Below are 17,725 nucleotides of genomic sequence, written 5' to 3'. Positions count from 1 at the left end.
TGTGGTAGTTGCTGTGCAATTCTGTGTAAAGTCTTGAGGCTACTCGTCACTCAGCTTCGGTTGCTTAAATTCAGCCAATTATCAGCTACACTGGAAATGGAAGCAGAATTTTTAGTTTAAAAAAAAATTGTTAATGAGCAGGTGCCAAATAAAATGTTGTAAATGGTCTATTTTACACACTTATAAACATATCAACTAGCACACATGGATTAATATTTTAAAAGAGTATCTTATACCCCATGTAGAAATTGATGAGTTGCACAGAATCATAATAGTACAGTACCTGTATATAAAAATAACTTTTATACTTTATTTTAATTTAGCACAAATTCTACTCTCTAAAAAGGTGTGACTTTTATTTCCTAATCAGGTGCAAGTGGATTACATCTTACTAAACATGAAAACTTCCACAGTGGTTTAGATGCGATTTCAGTTGGTGATGGCCTCTTCAGCATTCTGACTACACTAAGCAAAAAAGCCACTTCCGTACAGGTCATGCTACAGCCAATTCTCACATATATGGCCTGTGGGTATATGGGAAGACAGGTAATTGAATTGATTCTTTGTTTTTCTGAGGTGTCATGTCTGTAGTCTTGATCAAAGGTCATGCTGTTGCATCATACTTTCTAAAATGCTTGGTGAAAACTTTAACATTGTGCGAGCAGAGACCTGTGCCACTGTCGTCGTGTTTTCAGTTGCCGTGTGAACAGCTCGGCAGTGTCACCCAATGGTTTACTCCAAATGACTGCAAATAAACACTTCTATGCATAAATGTTAGGGCAGCCTCTCGCTCTCAGGCGAAGGGAGTACACGTTCTGTTTTAAAGGGCTTGAAATTAATGCTGAGCAGTAAATTTCTCCCCCCTTGTTCGGCATTTTTCTCACTGGTTAACTGCTTGTAGAAAATTAACAATCTCAAGGTGTGGGAAGGGGGCCAGTTCTACTTTCTCAGCAGATAGAATCACCACACCTACACCAAGCCCTGAGATTGTTGAGAATGATGAGACCTTGCTGGCACATTGGCTGCACTTCATTAAAACATTGCAAACAACACCAATATTATTACTGGTACCACTCCATGCAACCAGTCACCTTAATATAATGTGGATTAACGCTTTAATGTGTTAACTAAGGACTGCTTTCTGTTTTTTACTTTTTCAGTAATTTGTTTGTAATATCCTTCATTCTTTTAGGGTTCGCTTTCAACATGCCAGTTGTCTGAGCCGTTATTGTGGTTTATTTTGAGAGTCTTGGACTCCACTGAAGCACTAAAAGCTTTCCATGACATGGGTAGGTGAATTGTACCAGTGGAATATTTGCAATAGAAATTGTTAGATTTCAGAAGTCGCAAACCTGGTTCAAGGCTTGTTCCCAATTGATCCAGTGTTTTGACGTTGAATATTTTTCCAAACTGCTAAAACCTGTATTCGTGTCAGCTTGGCTCAGTTGATGGGCTTTCTCTTCTGGGAATATAGGAACAGGAGTAGGCCATTTTACTTCTCAAGCCTGTTCAGTCATTCAGTTAGATCAGGTCTGATCTGTATCTTCACTCCATCTACCCACCTTGGTTCCGTAACCCTTAATACCCTTGCCTAACAAAAACCTATTAATCTCAGTTTTGAAATTTTCAATTGACCGAGTCTCAACAACGTTTTGGAGGAGAAAGTTCCAGATTTCCATGACCCTTTTAAATGGTGAGAAACTTTCAAATGTTGGTGTTCAGAGAGATTTGGGTGCCCTCGTGCAAGGAACACAGAAAGCTAGCATGCAGGTACAGCAAGCAATAAGGAAGGCAAATGGCATGTTGGCCTTTATTGCAAGGGGGTTAAAGTATTAAGAGTAAGGAAGTCTTGCTACAATTGTACAGGGCCTTAGTGAGACCACACCTGGAGTACTGTGCACAGTTTTGATCTCCTTATTTAAGGAACGATATACTTGCGTTGGAGGCAGTACAACGAAGGTTCACTAGATTGATTCCTGGGATGAGAGGGTTGTCTTATGAGGAGAGATTGAGTAGATTGGGCCTATACTCGAGTGTAGAAGAATGAGAGGTGATCTCATTGAAACAAGATTCTGAGGGGGATTGACAGGGTAGATGCTGAGAGGTTGTTTCCCCTGGCTGGAGTGTCTAGAACTAGGGGGCATAGTCTCAGGATAGGTGGTTGGCCATTTAAGACCGAGATGAGGAGGAATTTCTTCACTCAGAGGGTTGTGAATCTTTGGAATTCTCTGCCCCAGAGGGCTGTGGATGCTGAGTCATTCAGTATATTCAAGGCTGAGCTCGATAAATTTTTGGACTCTATGTATATCAAGTATACATAGATCGGGCGGGAAAGTGGAGTTGAGGTTGAAGATCAGCCATGATCTTATTGAATGGCGGAGCAGGCTCGAGGGGCCATATGGCCTACACCTGATCTTATTTCTTATGTAAATGAAAGTTCAGCTGCTCGTTCAGGACATTAAAAATTCCATGGCATTATTCAAAGAAGAGCAGGAAATCCCAACTACCACCCCACCCGCCATCCCAATCGTTTGTGCTGACTGTTTGTTTATTTCTCGACAAAAGGCAAGACAAATACATACTGAGTGATCCATTATTACTCCTTGAGCGGCATTGCTTCGGATTCTTCAGATTCTCTGGATGGAGTGCTGCCCTCGGTGCCTTTGGACATTTACACCTAACCAACCTAACCAACAATGTTTCACTTTTTGCAGGGGGCGTCCAGCTTATCTGCAATAACATGGTAACAAGCACACGAGCAATTGTTAATACAGCACGGAGTATGGTATCCACCATAATGAAGTTTCTTGATTGTGGGCCTGGTAAGACAATTGATGGAAACATGAAAGCTAGAGTATTAGCTTCTGAGCCAGACAATGCCGAGGGACTCCATAACTTCGCTCCATTGGGTATGTAATGCCTAGCTTGTATTTCACTGATTCTCTGAATGCAGTTTAATACATTGTATAATTTCCTATTTGTGTAACTTTGATTGCACTAACAAACTGGAGGACGATACCATACAGGTATCCAATATTGTTGCCAATATTTGAAACCGTGATGTTTTTACATGTTTCAATGGATTGCAGTGAAATATGAAGAAACATTTTGGTCACCTAATCTGCCTTTTCGTTGGTTTATTTTTGTTCTTTGCAGGTACAATAACCTCCAGTAGCCCAACAGCTCAACCAGCTGAAGTACTGCTTCAGGCGACACCGCCCCATCGCAGAGCTCGATCTGCAGCGTGGTCATATATCTTCTTACCAGAAGAAGCATGGTGTGACCTCACTATCCACCTGCCAGCTGCGGTGCTGCTCAAAGAGATCCACATTCAGCCTCACCTCGCATCTCTTGCTAGTAAGTATATTCAACGTTGCGGTTTGGTGGTGATGAACGTAAATATTTAGTTCATCGGTTGCTGTCCAAGATGTTCTGTCCACAGAGATCGAGGCGAGATGGTGCAGCACTGTTTTTCTCGCAAGAGCAGCACGTGGTAGCTTGTACGGCATCATCGTATCCAGTGCTCGGAAGGAATCTTAGTCCCAGGTCAACCTATCGTATAAGTAGATACTGGTCAGTAAAGGTGGAGCAGTGATGCTGAACCGTAGAACATCTGGTACAGACCTGAAAGTTGTCTCACTGTTATAGTAGAAATTAGTAGCCTGATTTGTGCTCTGCTAAAAGGCCAGAGAGGTGGGTAGCAAAAATAAGTTATTTTCTCACATTAAGGAAGTGGTGATACAACTGCAAACGTGATCAGATTATTGGACTAGGAATTGCAACAGCTCTCTGATCCTTTAATCATTTCTAACTAGAGAATATTTGACAATGTGGGACATGATGATGCTCATCACCTAACTGAAAGCATGTTTGACGTACAATAACTGAATTCACATACTGAAAACAAAATGGACCTTTCCGGTTATGCAACTAGCCGACTGTTTGAAAGTTATATTTATCCTGCTTTCTCTCTTGCAGCGTGTCCTTCTTCAGTGTCGGTCGAGATCAGTGCAGATGGAGTGAACATGTTGCCCCTTTCTACCCCAGTTATTACCAGTGGACTAACTTACATTAAAATACAGCTGGTCAAAGCTGAGGTAGCATCAGCTGTCTGCCTTCGGCTACATCGCCCAAGGGATGCCAGCACACTGGGCCTATCACAGATCAAATTGCTGGGTCTTACTGCCTTTGGCAGCACTTCATCTGCTACTGTGAATAACCCTTTCCTGCCCTCTGAGGATCAGGTTTCTAAAACCAGGTAAGATGCTGGAGCTTGATGCTCATAGTAAATACCTGTTTATTAAACTTAAAAGCTCAAGAAATGTGTAGTGAGTTATTTTATTTTCAAAATGGCTTTGGGGCCGGATGTAGAAAGAGGTGGCCTTGTCTGTGATCCGGACATTGGGAGCAGAGAGGCCCATTGGGGAATATGGGTAGGAGACTTTTTATATGGAGGGAAAGGCAGTCAAGTCAGAAGAGAAGGTAACGTGAGTTAAGACGGCGACTGAAATTACCATGGGTGAGGAGTCGCTCGGGGCTGAGGGAGCAAAGGGAGAAGGATATTTCGATGAGAAACTTGACATTGGGCGTTGGGGGGATACTGGAGAACGAGGATTTTAAAAGGGAGGCTTGATGGGTGGCAGGAGGAATAGGTGTGAGAAGAATAGGAGCAGAGACCAGAGTGTGATTTGGTGAAGAGGGCCACACTGCCACTGGTTTTTTGGGCAGGGTCACCAGTGGAAAGTATACCCAGGCGGGGAGGCTTCAGTAAGTGATGTGTCGTCGCCACCGATGAGCCAAGTTTCCGTTAGAGCTGAGATGTCAAGATGGTCGTCTGTGACAGTAGCCGATAACAGCTGATGCTGTTTAGAAATATGTTGCTTTAGGTGGATTATCTATTATTTTAAATAGTCAGATATATCTCTCCATGTTTGTCTCCCAACCAAGCTGCTCAGAAATCTGAAAATTTATTCTAGAGATTAGAATAAGTTGAATATCTGAAGTCTTGGGTGAAATCTGTCATTGCCTGCTTTAGGATGTACACTGACGTAAAAGATATACTTTTGCATGTTTTGAATATAATCCTTCCATCATAGTTTCCAAATGTTAGTCAAGTCTAATTCTGCACCAAAAATATCTTGATTTCTCAGTTATGTTAGAATTCATTGTTTGGTCGCTCCCCTGAAGCCGTAGCTGGTTGAGGAAGTTGGTAGCTGAGACATGCAAACTAGGGCAGTTCTAGGTTTAATCTTTGATTTATGCTTCGGTAGTTGAGCTCGGTCAGTTAGCGGTGGAGATGCTACAGTTGCCTTCAGGAGGGAAATATTTCTGGTCTCTGTCCACTTTTGTGTGTAAACCTGTGCTTGTATGTGGACGTCATTGGCTTCAACTGTGAAGCTCATCCGCAGTCGCATGGCCACCTTGCACTCCATATCTAACCTCGTATGTGAATTATTGCTGCTTCGGAGGGTACTAAACCCATGCAATGAGTAAATGGCTGCAATGGCTTCTCTTCCCATTCCCGTACTGTTACCTCTGATGTCCCCAAGCATCTATCCTTGGCGCCCTCCTATTTCTCATCTACATGCTGCCCCTCGGTGATATCATCCGTTGACACAGCACGAGTTTTCACATGTACGCTGATGACACCCAGCTCCTCTACCTCTCTCGACCCCTTCACTGTCTCGAAACTGCCAGACTGCTTGTCCGACATCCAGCACTGGATGAGCAGAAATTTCCTACAATTAAATATCGGGAAGACTGAAGCCATTGTCTTCAGTCCTCGCCACAAACTCCATTCCCTTGCCACCGATTCCATCCCTCTCCCTGGCAACTGTCTGAGGCAACCTTGGTGTTATATTTGATGATATGAGCTTCCTACTTCATATCTGCACCATCGCTAAGACCGCCCATTTCCACCACCACAACATCGCCCATCTCTGCCCTTGCCTCAGCTTATCTGGTGCTGAAACCTCGTCCATGCCTGGCCGACCTCCCTAGTTCTACCCTCCATAAACTTGAGGTCATCCAAAACTCTCTTGTCTGCGTCCCAACTCTCTCCAAGTCCCGTTCATGCACCTCCCCTGTGCTCGCTAACCTACATTGGCTCCTAGTTAAGCAACGCCTCGATTTTAAAATTCTCATCCTTGTTTTCAAATCCCTCCATGGACTCGCCCCTCCCTATCTTTGTAATCTCCGTTAGCCCTACAATCTCCCGAGATCGTTGCGCTCCACCAATTCTGGCCTCTTGAACATCCCCGATTTTAATCGCTCCACCATTGGCGGCCATGCCTTCAGCCGCCTAGATGCTAAGCTCTTGAATTCCCTCCCTAAACCCCTCTGCCTCTACCTCACTTCCCCCTTTAAGAAGCTCCTTAAAACCTACTTCCATCTGCCCATACAACTCCTCCTTGTATGGCTCGGTGTCAAATTCTGTTTTGGTAATGCTCCTGTGAAGCACCTTGGGATGTTTTACGACGTTAAAGGCGCTATATAAATGTAAGTTGTTGGAGTAGAGCACGGAAAATTGATAAGCCGGCAGGAAAGAACCTTAATTCTGTCTAGACATTACTTGGAAATATTGAGGTAGAATTCGGCCCAGGCATGACTGGCTGAATGGCCTCCTTCTGTGCTGTATGATTCTATGACCATTTATTTCTATTGTCAGTATTGGTTGGATGCGACTGCTTCACCATTGCTTGACCCACATAAGTGAACTTGAGGCGATGATGGCCAGTGCAGCAGCTCCTACTGCTAATCTGCTGCAGACCTGCGCAGCACTGCTGATGTCACCGTACTGCGGCATGCATTCACCGAATATTGAGGCTGTGTTGGTCAAGATTGGGTTGCAGTCGACCAGAATCGGTCTGAAGCTGATTGATATTCTCCTAAGGAACTGTGCTGCTTCAGGCACCGACCCAACAGGTAAGATATATTTTAATCAGTGCTGTGTGAAATGTAGTGGGAAGTAGGCTTATTTGAGGTCCTTCAATCATCCAGTTGTAACAGGTGGAATAAGTGAAGATGACCACCAAAGCTCGGATGAAGGGGTGAGGAGGGGGGCAAAAATGATTTTTTATTGTCACGCCAGTATTGTAATTTTCAAAAACGAGCTGGCGATTGTCTGCCTCGTTAATTTAACAACCGTAAGAAAGAGTTTGGGTTTGGCGGCTGTTAGTAACGGTGGGCGAATGGGCTTGATGGGTAGAATGGCTGTTTCTTGTTTGGAATTTAGTTTCATGAGAAATTTAGAATGGTCACCATTGAATGTAAAAAGAGTATTTAGTCAGATAATCTCCTGCGTTTGAGAGACACAAGTTATGGACTGTTTTTCCCTCCTTTCTTCCCCCCCCCCCCCCCCCCCCCCACTGGTAAATCTGATACTGACAACTTTTTGTTTGTCTAGATTTAAACAGCCCTTTGCTTTTCGGACGACTGAATGGGCTTTCCTCAGATTCAACAATCGATATCCTGTATCAACTTGGAACAACTCAGGATCCTGGTACTAAAGACAGGTAATGCACCAGTGTTGTATGGGTAAGATCTGCTTTGATTTTCTATCGATAAATGATTCTTTGGGAAATTTAAATTTTATAATGGTCTAAGCCATGCCTTTTTACAACAGCCAAAATGTATTGAGGATAATTTATCTTGCCAAAAATGGCCATGCAGTGGATATGTCTTTTTACTGCTATGTAGAAGCAGCTTTTCCAGGTGAGATTTCATGATGCCTGGTTGTAAAATAACATAGTGACCAATCCTGTGCATGCTGGCAGTTTAAACTATAGAGAAAGTATTTTTACTACTTCCATGACATCCTGTCAGGCTCCGTGCTCGCTATTGAGTCCGCAAGGAGGTTAAGCTTATTTTAAGATAAAGTCAATGCATATATGAAATTACTAAAAGATGTTTCAAAAATAAAATGCTGGAAAGCACAGCGGGGTAGATTCTATCTTGGGACGGCAGCGGTCTGAAATGTTTACGCCTGTGCTGCAGCCCCCTCCATCGCTAAAGGGGTCTTCCGCTGGGCGGCTGGAACACCCGCCTGTTTCAGGCGGTAGGCCTTTTTATGATGCAAATTTGGGGTCCTGTGATGTACATAAGATCCTGGTTGCAGTTTTGATGGCCAGCGGGCTGGAGCCATGCACGCAGTGCCCAATTTTACCAGCAGCACAGCAGAAAAGACACCAAAAGGTTAACTTCAAATTATTTATCTGGGGCCAGGAGCAGCAGGAGTGCTCCTTTTGAGCTTCACAAAGATAATGTGGGCTATTGCTGACCCGGTGCCTCTTCCACCAATGAAGTAGTTAATGTCTGTAGATTGAACTCTCGTTAGGTCCTTGATATAATTGCTCTCCTGGTTTAGATTAGCTAAATCATCCAGGAGAGCCACCAAGATCAATCCTGTGCTCTTCCCAATGTCCATACACAAGGGTCAATGGATCGTAATGATTGGGCACCCTGTCTGTTTTGTTTTCTTCCCCTTCCTAGCCCAGGCGCTTTGATTGCAATAATAGTGTCCCAGTTGTCCTGGCTGGCATCAGGTTGGAACTTGATCTGAATCGGTCAGTTAATATTGCTTCTACCAACTGAGCAATAAGGGGAGTGTTGATGACTTAATGTGCGGGTAACAATTTAATGGTGGGAATCCTTGTTGTGTACTTCAGTTTCCAGCTTTTAAGTAAGGAACATATATTGACTTTATTTTCAAGTTCACTGAGCTAACATGCAAGTTTTTCTATTTCAGGATTCAGGCTTTGCTGAAGTGGGTTTATGACTCTGCAGGTGTGGCTGCACTAAAGAGAATTGGCCACATTGCCACTGTAAATACAGAGAACATAACTCGCGAGTATGGCCTCCTTATGCCATCGCCTTCTCACTTGCACTGTGTAGCTGCTGTCCTGTGGCATAGCTATGAGTTACCTGTAGAGTATGATCTTCCAGGTTTACTAAACAGAGAACTGTTTGAGTAAGTAGAATGTTCACAAAGTGTTTCATGGTTTTAATTTAGAAACAAATTTTGATTACTGTTTCATTGTTTCTTTGTGATTTCTGTTTACATGAGTATTATCTTTTATGAATTTATAGGTTATTTGAAAATAATTAAAAATTAGGAAATTATGGAATTGTAGACCTTGAAGATCCTGCAGATCTGCCACCAGAGGATGTGATCTGGTGATGGATACAAATTCAATTTTTAAAGAGTATTGGGCATCATCAACTTAACTTTGTAGTCTGCAGATGGAAGAGAGAGCAATGTATCACCCTTTTGCTTCCTCTGTACCATTTTCTGGCTAAGGTTGTGAGTAGGCAAATTGTTTCCAGATCCTGTGTCCTGTTACGATGACACACATCCATCTGTTCAACAGCTGTCCCAACAGCAGGGCCAATATCAGGAAGTCCTTGTCAGCAGGTCCAACCAATATCCTATTACTGATCCCAAATTTATGTTGGAAACTTTCACTATTGGAACAGTGATGAGAGGTCTCATGTAAGTGACTTGCTCTAGATTGGCAACAACACCCGTCTCAAATGCTGATTCCTAGGTTTCCTTATTTATCTGCTCCCGGGCACACCTGCACCGTGCATCATTGGAGCACCTCACGGGTGTGAGGGGAGACATGAAATTATAGGTTTGTATTGTTTGGGGAGGGTGGGATGGAATAGAATACTCCAAAGTTAGGATATCTCCCCTTGGAGGTTTTTACAGTGTTGCACTACATAAGAGTACTTTGTACTGAGAATACCCAGCCTCTTGAGCACTATCCTACTGTTAAATGTATAGCTTTTTATGCTTTTGCACTTTGTATTATTCCAGTGATTACGTGGGCTAATGTGCCTTTAAATACAGTAGTTGTGCTTGCAAATTCGAATCTTTAAGTTTCTGTGCTGCAGCTGTATTTATTTCACCAGAATGACTTCATCCTTGTGCTGAGGTAATTATAAATTTTGTTTTTTTAGATTGCTGTATAATTGGTCCATGTCACTTCCTTGCAACATGGTTCTGAAGAAAGCTGTAGACAGTTTGCTATGTTCCATGTGTCACATTCATCCGAGCTACTTTTCATTGCTGATGGGTTGGATGGGCATTACTCTGCCTCCTATGCAAATGCAGCACAGACTTTCAATGACTGATGATAGCAAGAAAGAGGACTTGGATTCTGGTTTAACAGATGACTCCAAAAATGCACAGGCACCGATTGCACTAAATGAATCTCACCTCGTTACTCTTGCAGCAGCAACCCAATCTCCAGAAGCTATTAAACAGCTCCTGGAGTCAAGTTTACCTTCTATGCTTGTGAAAAGCTTAATCAGTTTCTGCTTCAATCATATTTCCAGTTTGGATGGTGCAGTGCCTTCTGCAGAGGTTGCCACGGACAGAAACAAGAGGCACCATTCGCAGCTGCGTGCGATCAGTAAGGTTCCCCTCACGGCAGATCTGGTGGCTCCTGTTCTCCGATTTCTAACTGAAGTAGGCAACAGCCACACCATGAAGGACTGGTTAGGGGGACCTGAAGTAAACCCCTTGTGGACTGCTCTCTTGTTCTTGCTGTGCCATTCCAGCAGCAGCAGCGCTGGACACCACCACCACAATGGGTCCCAACATATTGGATCAAGGTACCTTCCTTCAGCCTCCTCGCCTGCAGGGGTAGGACTGACCACTCAACAAAGAACAGCAATTGAAAATTCAACTGTTGCATTCTTCTTGCAGTGCATTTCTTGCCATCCAAACAATCAAAAATTAATGGCTCAGGTAATGTCAATATTGCATTTGAACCATTTTATTAAACCTAATTTAAGCATTTCTGATGGCTGAATGACTTTGTCCAGTGGGTAGCTGAAGCATGTGGATATGACTAAAATGGGGTTGGAAAATAACTCTGTATTTGCAACTAATGTTTTTACCCAGTTTATTGAAAAATTATTTATAAAAATAATTAGAATTACTTGTTAAGCTGTGTTCACACATTTTTCCCCTGGAAGGGAGGAGTAAAGACTGATTTTTGCTGGACAGCACCTTCAGGAGAGTGTAGGAATAATTACAAGGCAATAAAAATCTTCAGACCCACCTCTCAAGTGAAATAACAAACTATATGGTGCATTTATTTATTTAGACGACTGAGAAAACTTTGCAGAGATGACTTTTTTTCCATCACTTATTACCCTCCCTCCCTTCTCATGACTTTGCCGATTCCACATGTGCCAGCAACCTTTCAGTACCTCACCAAGTGAACCACTATTGATTTTCCAGCCTCAATTATGAATGCTGAAGCAGAGCTGACATCCAAACACATGCACTTCTAGCAAGTGCCATTGAATGGCAATGAGTTATGAAATCCTGGCTTATTTTGCCCCTCCATAGTCCAGGACTACTGAGACCCCTTCCCAACTGAGATCAGCTCCTTCAACACTGCCTAAGGACTGTAACTGGAACCTTCCTGATTTGTATGACTTGGCTACTCTCTCGGTAAACTCACGGAGCCATTCAAGGAGCTGCAGTGGTAATTTCAGCTGTCTAACCGTACTTTAATTATTTATGATAAAAACAGAAAATGTTGGAAATGCTCAGCAGGTCGGGCAGCACCTGTGGAGAGAGAAACTGAGTTAACGTTTCAGGTCGATGACATTTCATCAGAACTGGGTGCAAGGCAAAAGGAGATGGTAATGGGACAAGTAAAGAAACAAAAGATGGGTCAAGAGGTGGTGTAAATGGGAATAGCAGAATCAACAGCTGCCGTTCTGACGAAAGGTCATCGACCGGAAATGTTAACTCTTTCTCTCTACGGATGCTGCCTGACCTGCTGTGTATTTCCAGCATTTTCTGTTTTTATTTCAGATTCCCAGCAGCCGCAGTATTTTGCTTTTGACTTTAATCATTTGTTTTACGAACTGCTGTGCACCGTCCAGAACGGTTCAGTAAGTTTCATCGTGTATTACATGAAAACCACTGAATTTCTAATGACCTTTTTTCTGTTCGATTTGATTATTTTGGGCACTTGTATAACTTATTTAAACACTGTTTAAAATAACTGGTATTTTAGTATTTTGCTGAATTAAGTTTGAATATCGTGTGAAATGTTGTCAGATTACCATTAAGTAATAAATAGCAGTAGACCTATAACTTTATTTTAATATTTAAATATTTTCAGGTTCTGTGTGAATTATTCCAGTCAACACCTCAGCGACCAAATGTCCCAACATCTGGAAATATTTCTGGATTTATCAGGAGGCTTTTCTTGCAGCTAATGCTTGAAGATGAGAAAGTGACTGTGTTTCTTCATTCTCCTTGTCCTGTAAGTACTGATTGACATTGTCAACAGAGTTAAGGTTTTCTGAGTTCAGCCATGAAACAAAGGTGTAACAGTAATGCACAATTTCTTTGGGCAAACATGTATTCAGGAGTACACTTTACACAATGAAATGGCAGTAATATTTAGAATATCGTGCAAGTGGAGAAAGGGTGGGAGGAGCACATTGACATGGCAATGACTAGCAATCTCAGCTCTGTACTCCAATTCATCAAATTGATACTGGTGAGAAGTGTCTCATGCTGTTTACGTCAGTAGCTCAAGATGTTCAGTGCAAATATATATCTTAATCTATTGAACGTGACTGCCTCGACTTTAGTATAATGCATATGTCACACTTTAAAACAGGTCTTTATGGCTCGCAAACCTGAGTTTGCAACATGTACTCTAGCTTTAGTCTTTTGTCAGTTAATATAAAAGTTGTGAATGAGACTTTTTAACACTGGTACTGCGCATTCACTGCTTTCATGGGATTTTATGGGGGCGGGGGTTTCTAGACGTATTCAGATGGAGTGAATTTGTTTTGAAATTAATTTTTATTTTTTTACTTTGAATTGATCCAGTCTCTCGTGCTTTGTAATTTGTGTTCTAATTTTCACAAGTGCAGTTTAAAAAGAGTCTGTAGGCTGCTGTGAGAACGGCGCCATTTAATTCTAGTATTGGTTTGCCAGCTGCTGTATTGCGTCCATGGTTTCTTCTACAAATGAAGCATGCGATTTTAAATGTAGAAATATATTTTGTTTAAATCCAGGGTAACCCCTATTGAGCACATAAATCAATCAATGTGAACAGAATGTATGCAAGCATGCTTGTGGACTTCACAAACCGTTCAATAAAAAATCTTGGGAATCCCAAGTAATAAAAACAGAATGTAATTTATTAACTTGTTGTAAACCAGTGCCCTTAATTACAGGCGAAGCAGTTCTTTTGTATATTACAGTATAGATCAGGCTACTTACTTTTACGGTTTTTAATGGAAAATGAATGTAATATCATAACATGATTAAATATCTCAAGAATCTTTGTAATAAAAGCAGAATTTGTCTTATTCAGTCACCTTAAACCAGCAGTCCATGTTAAAGGTGAATGAAATGGAATCTGTTTCCTGGTTTACAATGTAGTGATGCATCCACTAGATGGCTTCCTTAGACTTTCTGTTCAATGATACAAGCAAGTTAAGTACGTACAAGGTACAGGTGCCATAAGACTTATACATCGATTTGCTTTAATTGTACACAGTCACATTTGATTTGCTGAGAAATGCTTTGAGGTTCTGGTATCAGCTGCTAACCTTCATTTCAAAGTTGCTTAATTCAGATGATCTAATTATTCAATTTTTAACATTATATTCCTACTTTATTTCTGTTGCTTAATTGAGATTATTGTATAAGTCAAAATTTCTTGGTGCAGAAAACTTTAAATGATAAATGTAGGCAAACACAATCTTATGCTTTTGTAAGAATCATAAATTTCAGCACAGAAGGAGGCCATTTGCCATCGTGCCGGTGTTAATGCTAGCGCTCACTACAGGATTGTTATTTCCCACCCCTATTCTTTCCCTGTGCCCTTTTAACCTCTTTGTGTTTAATTCCCATTTAAATGTTATGATTGATCATGTCTTGGACATGACTAAACTCGTTTGGTTGTTTTTAAGGCTTTGGGCCTTTAAAAGACTGTTAATCTATTATTATTCTCTGTCATGTAGTACCTATTCACACAGTTTCACTTTCATGTCTAGCCTTTGAGTGACTCTTGCTGGGTGAAATCGTATTAATGTTAAGTTTGCTAGTATTGGCAACACAAAGTCCCCAGGAATAAAAGAATATTCTGAAAATAAAGAACAATTTGCAGTACAGGTAGACTATCCTTTATCCGAACTTCCGAAACCCTCAAAAACCGAAAAGTTTTTTCATTCAGCGTAAGTCGCGCGCACGACATGACCAGAGTGGCGCACGACTTACGCTGAGCAGGGCAGAGGGTCACAGAGTTCCCTCCTGGGTAGGAGATTGCAGGCCGAGCCGGGCAGTGTAAAGGAGGTACCGGGAGAGTGAACCCAACAATACAGCGGCCCATCCGATATTCTTTTCTCCCACCCCCCCGCCGACCCCCCACCCCCGACAAATTTCCCAGTCTTATAAAATACCTTCTGAAATCCGAAATTTTCCAAAAACCGAAACACGGCTGGTCCCAAGGTTTTCGGATAAAGGATAGTCTACCTGTAGTAATAATGGCATATGTTTGGTATATTGGAGCTCCAGCATTGGAACTCTCTTCTTCTTTCTTTTCAGTACTAAAACTCCAATGTATCACTGCCCTCTGTTTAAAGGTGCAACAAAAATGGGGATTAAAGTGTCAAGTTCCTGTTCTCCGGTGGGAGTAAAAATTGACTTGCAATGGAAAAGTTTGGAATTCATGAAAAATGAATTGACGCTTTCAGTGGTTCCTTTTGAGCATGTGTTTCTCTAACAATTTTTAAAATTCCACCTTCAGCGTCATGCCAGCCACAATGTTCTGACCTTGATTCAGCACCTCTGGATCAGTGACAGAGTTGCAGTCAGCACACTCTATTCCTCAATACAAACACACGTGTTGGAAATGCACAGTCACACCTGGAAACAAGAGGTTAACAGCAACAAACACGCACAAAAAGTAATTGTAACTTCGCACCTCAGGACGAATGACAAACTATAAGAGCCCTTCAGTTTACAGCCTTGTAACTTAAGTGTTGATAAAGTTGGGAATTTTTTGTGAGAATGGTGTAGATTGCAGGGCAATGTAATAGAAGGGATGGGACAGGGTAGAAAGAAGCGGACTGTTTCCAGTAGTTCAGGGGTCCAGAATGAGGGACCGTAGGCACGAGATTGAATGCAAGAGATTTAGAATAAAGGGCAGGAGAAAGCTCTTCATACACAGTTGAGAGGTTGTGGGATTCACTTCCAGGTTTAGTAGTTGAGGAAATTGTCAACATTCAAGATTAGATTGGATAGGGGGATGAAAAAAGAGGTTGAAAAATAGGAACAGGATGGTTAAATGCAATTGTAACTATTTGCTCGCATGGCGGGTAAGTACCGACATGGACTAGTTTCCAAGTTGTAACTTTGATGTATTTCTGCATATCCTCTGAACACAGTTTTTTGTGATGCGCCACAGTTCTTTATTTATCCATCTACTTTTTTTTCCCCTTTTAGCTGTATAAAGGCAGAATTAATGCAACTAGCCATGTGATCCAACATCCCATGTATGGAGCTGGACATAAATATCGCACCCTTCATTTGCCAATTTCAACCACGTTGGCAGAGGTTTTGGACCGTGTATCAGGTAGGTTTGCAAACCTTGTATTGAAACCTAATCTAGTAAATTTTTCATCATTTCATCTTTTCTGCACAGATTTAATGGTGTTCATGCGCAATCTGTGACCCCCATAGACGGTGCTTGAAGTATTGAATCTGCCCTTTTGAAAAGTAAAATTTATTGGAAACCGTTTCAGTCAGAATATTAATTGATTTCCTGGACATTCATGTTCCAAAAACTTTGAAATACCATGATATGAATTCATGCATAATAATTTGCGGCATTTAGGGTCCAGTATTGATGGAGAGCTTTAGCATTAATGTCGACATTTTTCTGGAGTTAAAATAGTGGACAAGATTATAATGAAATGATAGGAGGTACCATCTGTTGATATATTTCATACACAGTGTACAAGATTGAGGATTATTCTTTGTTATGTACACGTTTACTTCTGATGGGTTGCATACTTAAGTTAAAGAGAAAACTGAATATTCTAAAAGAGATGTGAAATTCAACTGGAATTTAAAGCTATAGTCGGCCAGTGGCAGTTGGCCATAGTTGGAGTGCAATTAAGTTGTTAATTTTCATTTGGTATATTGCTGCAAACTGGGTTTAAATGCTTTGCCAAAAAATAGATAATAATGGTCAACCCTGATCTAGCTATAAGATACTATTTGAGAACTTTGAATTTCACAGGCTGGCAAATATGACAAAAAACCTTGGCCTATTTAGTTATCGATCTGGACCTGAAGCACTTTTCATTTTAAAATTTGGGAGTGTTAAATTAGCATTTTCAAAGTCTCCTAAAATTGTGGCAGAGAATTACTGAAGAATCCATTTCTAATTGACATTTAATGAGGAAAAAAATTACTGGATACATTAATTCAGCCATCAAGGTCAGTCTCTGTATAGTTAATGTTACAAATTTTAGCAGTAGCTATTGTAGCTGACAGATTCAGCAAATATTGTGTACAGTTTGTTAGTAGCCTGTGTTTCTCTGATAAATTACCCATCTTGCAGAACCTTGAATGAATAAACTGTTCTTCGCACCTTACTGTTGCTTTCAAATTATGTGAGTAGCTATGTTAAGTGAGTACCAAACTGGTGCATAAAAGCTTACTATAATGATGCATCGGCCTTGAACCTCAACACGAGTCAAGGACGGTTAATAAAGTAAAATGGTAGTGAAAGGGTGTGTCTGCATACAATATTATTCATGGCTCAGTAACTCATGTATGTTTGGTTATTAGGAGAGACCATTCTCATCAGGAACTGGAAATAGAAGGGAGGATTATTTTAATGTTTTGTTTGGAGTATTTGCCCTTGACATGTATGTATTTGCGCCCTATGTATTTTTTGCACATTAGATACACCAAGTATCACTGCTAAATTAATCAGCGAACAAAAGGAAGAAAAGGAGAAAAGGAACCAAGAGGAGAAAGACAAGTTGAAGAGTGATAATGGCTTCCAAGACAACTACAGTGTTGTTGTTGCTTCTGGTAATGAATGTTTGTGATACATCTGTGCTCACCCAGTTCTGTATATGCTGCTTCATTGTTTTGTAACTGAACTCCACTCCAGCTAATGGCAATCTCTTCACATAATCATAGAGAAAGATTCAGTTGCTTTTTAATTGCTTTTAGAATACAGAATAATCAAGCTAATTATGAAATATTTGTACTGTGGCAGATTAAATACATATTATTTCTATAATCTTTTGTTCCGATGGAAGGTTATTTTAGGCTGTCCAAATGGATGCAGTGGGAGAGGATGGAGTTCATTTGAAAAATGTGGTGGCTGGTGCTGTTAAAACAGATTATCTGCATTATATTAATGTGGACTGCTTTACAGTTTTGGTGCTCCTCAAATATAATGAGATTTGTAGATCCCAGTTTTGTCATGGGGGAGGGGAGAGAAGTAAAAGAATAAAATAGCCAAGTTGACTAATCCAGTTATTCTGCAGATAATCTTTTCCGGATTGATCCTTATATAGTCTGAGATTGTTCCACTATAGACATTTGAGTTTCAATTGCAGGTGAATATGGAGACCATTGGTGCAGTTGATCCCTTGCTGATGCCCACTGTTGTCTGGAGAGGTGTAGGTCACTTCAGTGCCACACAAGTCA

General features: G+C 41.2%; 1 protein-coding gene across 5 annotated transcripts in view; it reads left to right on the top strand.

The window, feature by feature from the left end:
- The window catches only part of birc6 (baculoviral IAP repeat containing 6), a 261,261-nt gene that overhangs the window by 116,378 nt on the left and 127,158 nt on the right, over positions 1 to 17,725 (top strand). For all 5 annotated transcript variants that reach the window (XM_085980116.1, XM_085980115.1, XM_085980112.1 and 2 more), the window contains 12 exons: positions 371 to 546; positions 1,193 to 1,289; positions 2,715 to 2,909; positions 3,157 to 3,357; positions 3,979 to 4,258; positions 6,668 to 6,924; positions 7,406 to 7,514; positions 8,747 to 8,968; positions 9,961 to 10,753; positions 12,150 to 12,293; positions 15,497 to 15,626; positions 16,967 to 17,098. In XM_085980116.1, coding sequence (XP_085836242.1) covers positions 371 to 546; positions 1,193 to 1,289; positions 2,715 to 2,909; positions 3,157 to 3,357; positions 3,979 to 4,258; positions 6,668 to 6,924; positions 7,406 to 7,514; positions 8,747 to 8,968; positions 9,961 to 10,753; positions 12,150 to 12,293; positions 15,497 to 15,626; positions 16,967 to 17,098 — 2,736 coding nt within the window. The remainder of the gene's footprint in view (positions 1 to 370; positions 547 to 1,192; positions 1,290 to 2,714; positions 2,910 to 3,156; positions 3,358 to 3,978; positions 4,259 to 6,667; positions 6,925 to 7,405; positions 7,515 to 8,746; positions 8,969 to 9,960; positions 10,754 to 12,149; positions 12,294 to 15,496; positions 15,627 to 16,966; positions 17,099 to 17,725) is intronic.

The sequence above is a fragment of the Somniosus microcephalus genome, chromosome 3, assembly GCF_052327205.1.
Source record: "Somniosus microcephalus isolate GS21.2 chromosome 3, FLI_Smic_1.0, whole genome shotgun sequence".
Classification (NCBI taxonomy): domain Eukaryota; kingdom Metazoa; phylum Chordata; class Chondrichthyes; order Squaliformes; family Somniosidae; genus Somniosus; species Somniosus microcephalus.
Note: the sequence above shows the minus strand (reverse complement) of the source record. Positions and strands in the feature narration are given on the sequence as shown.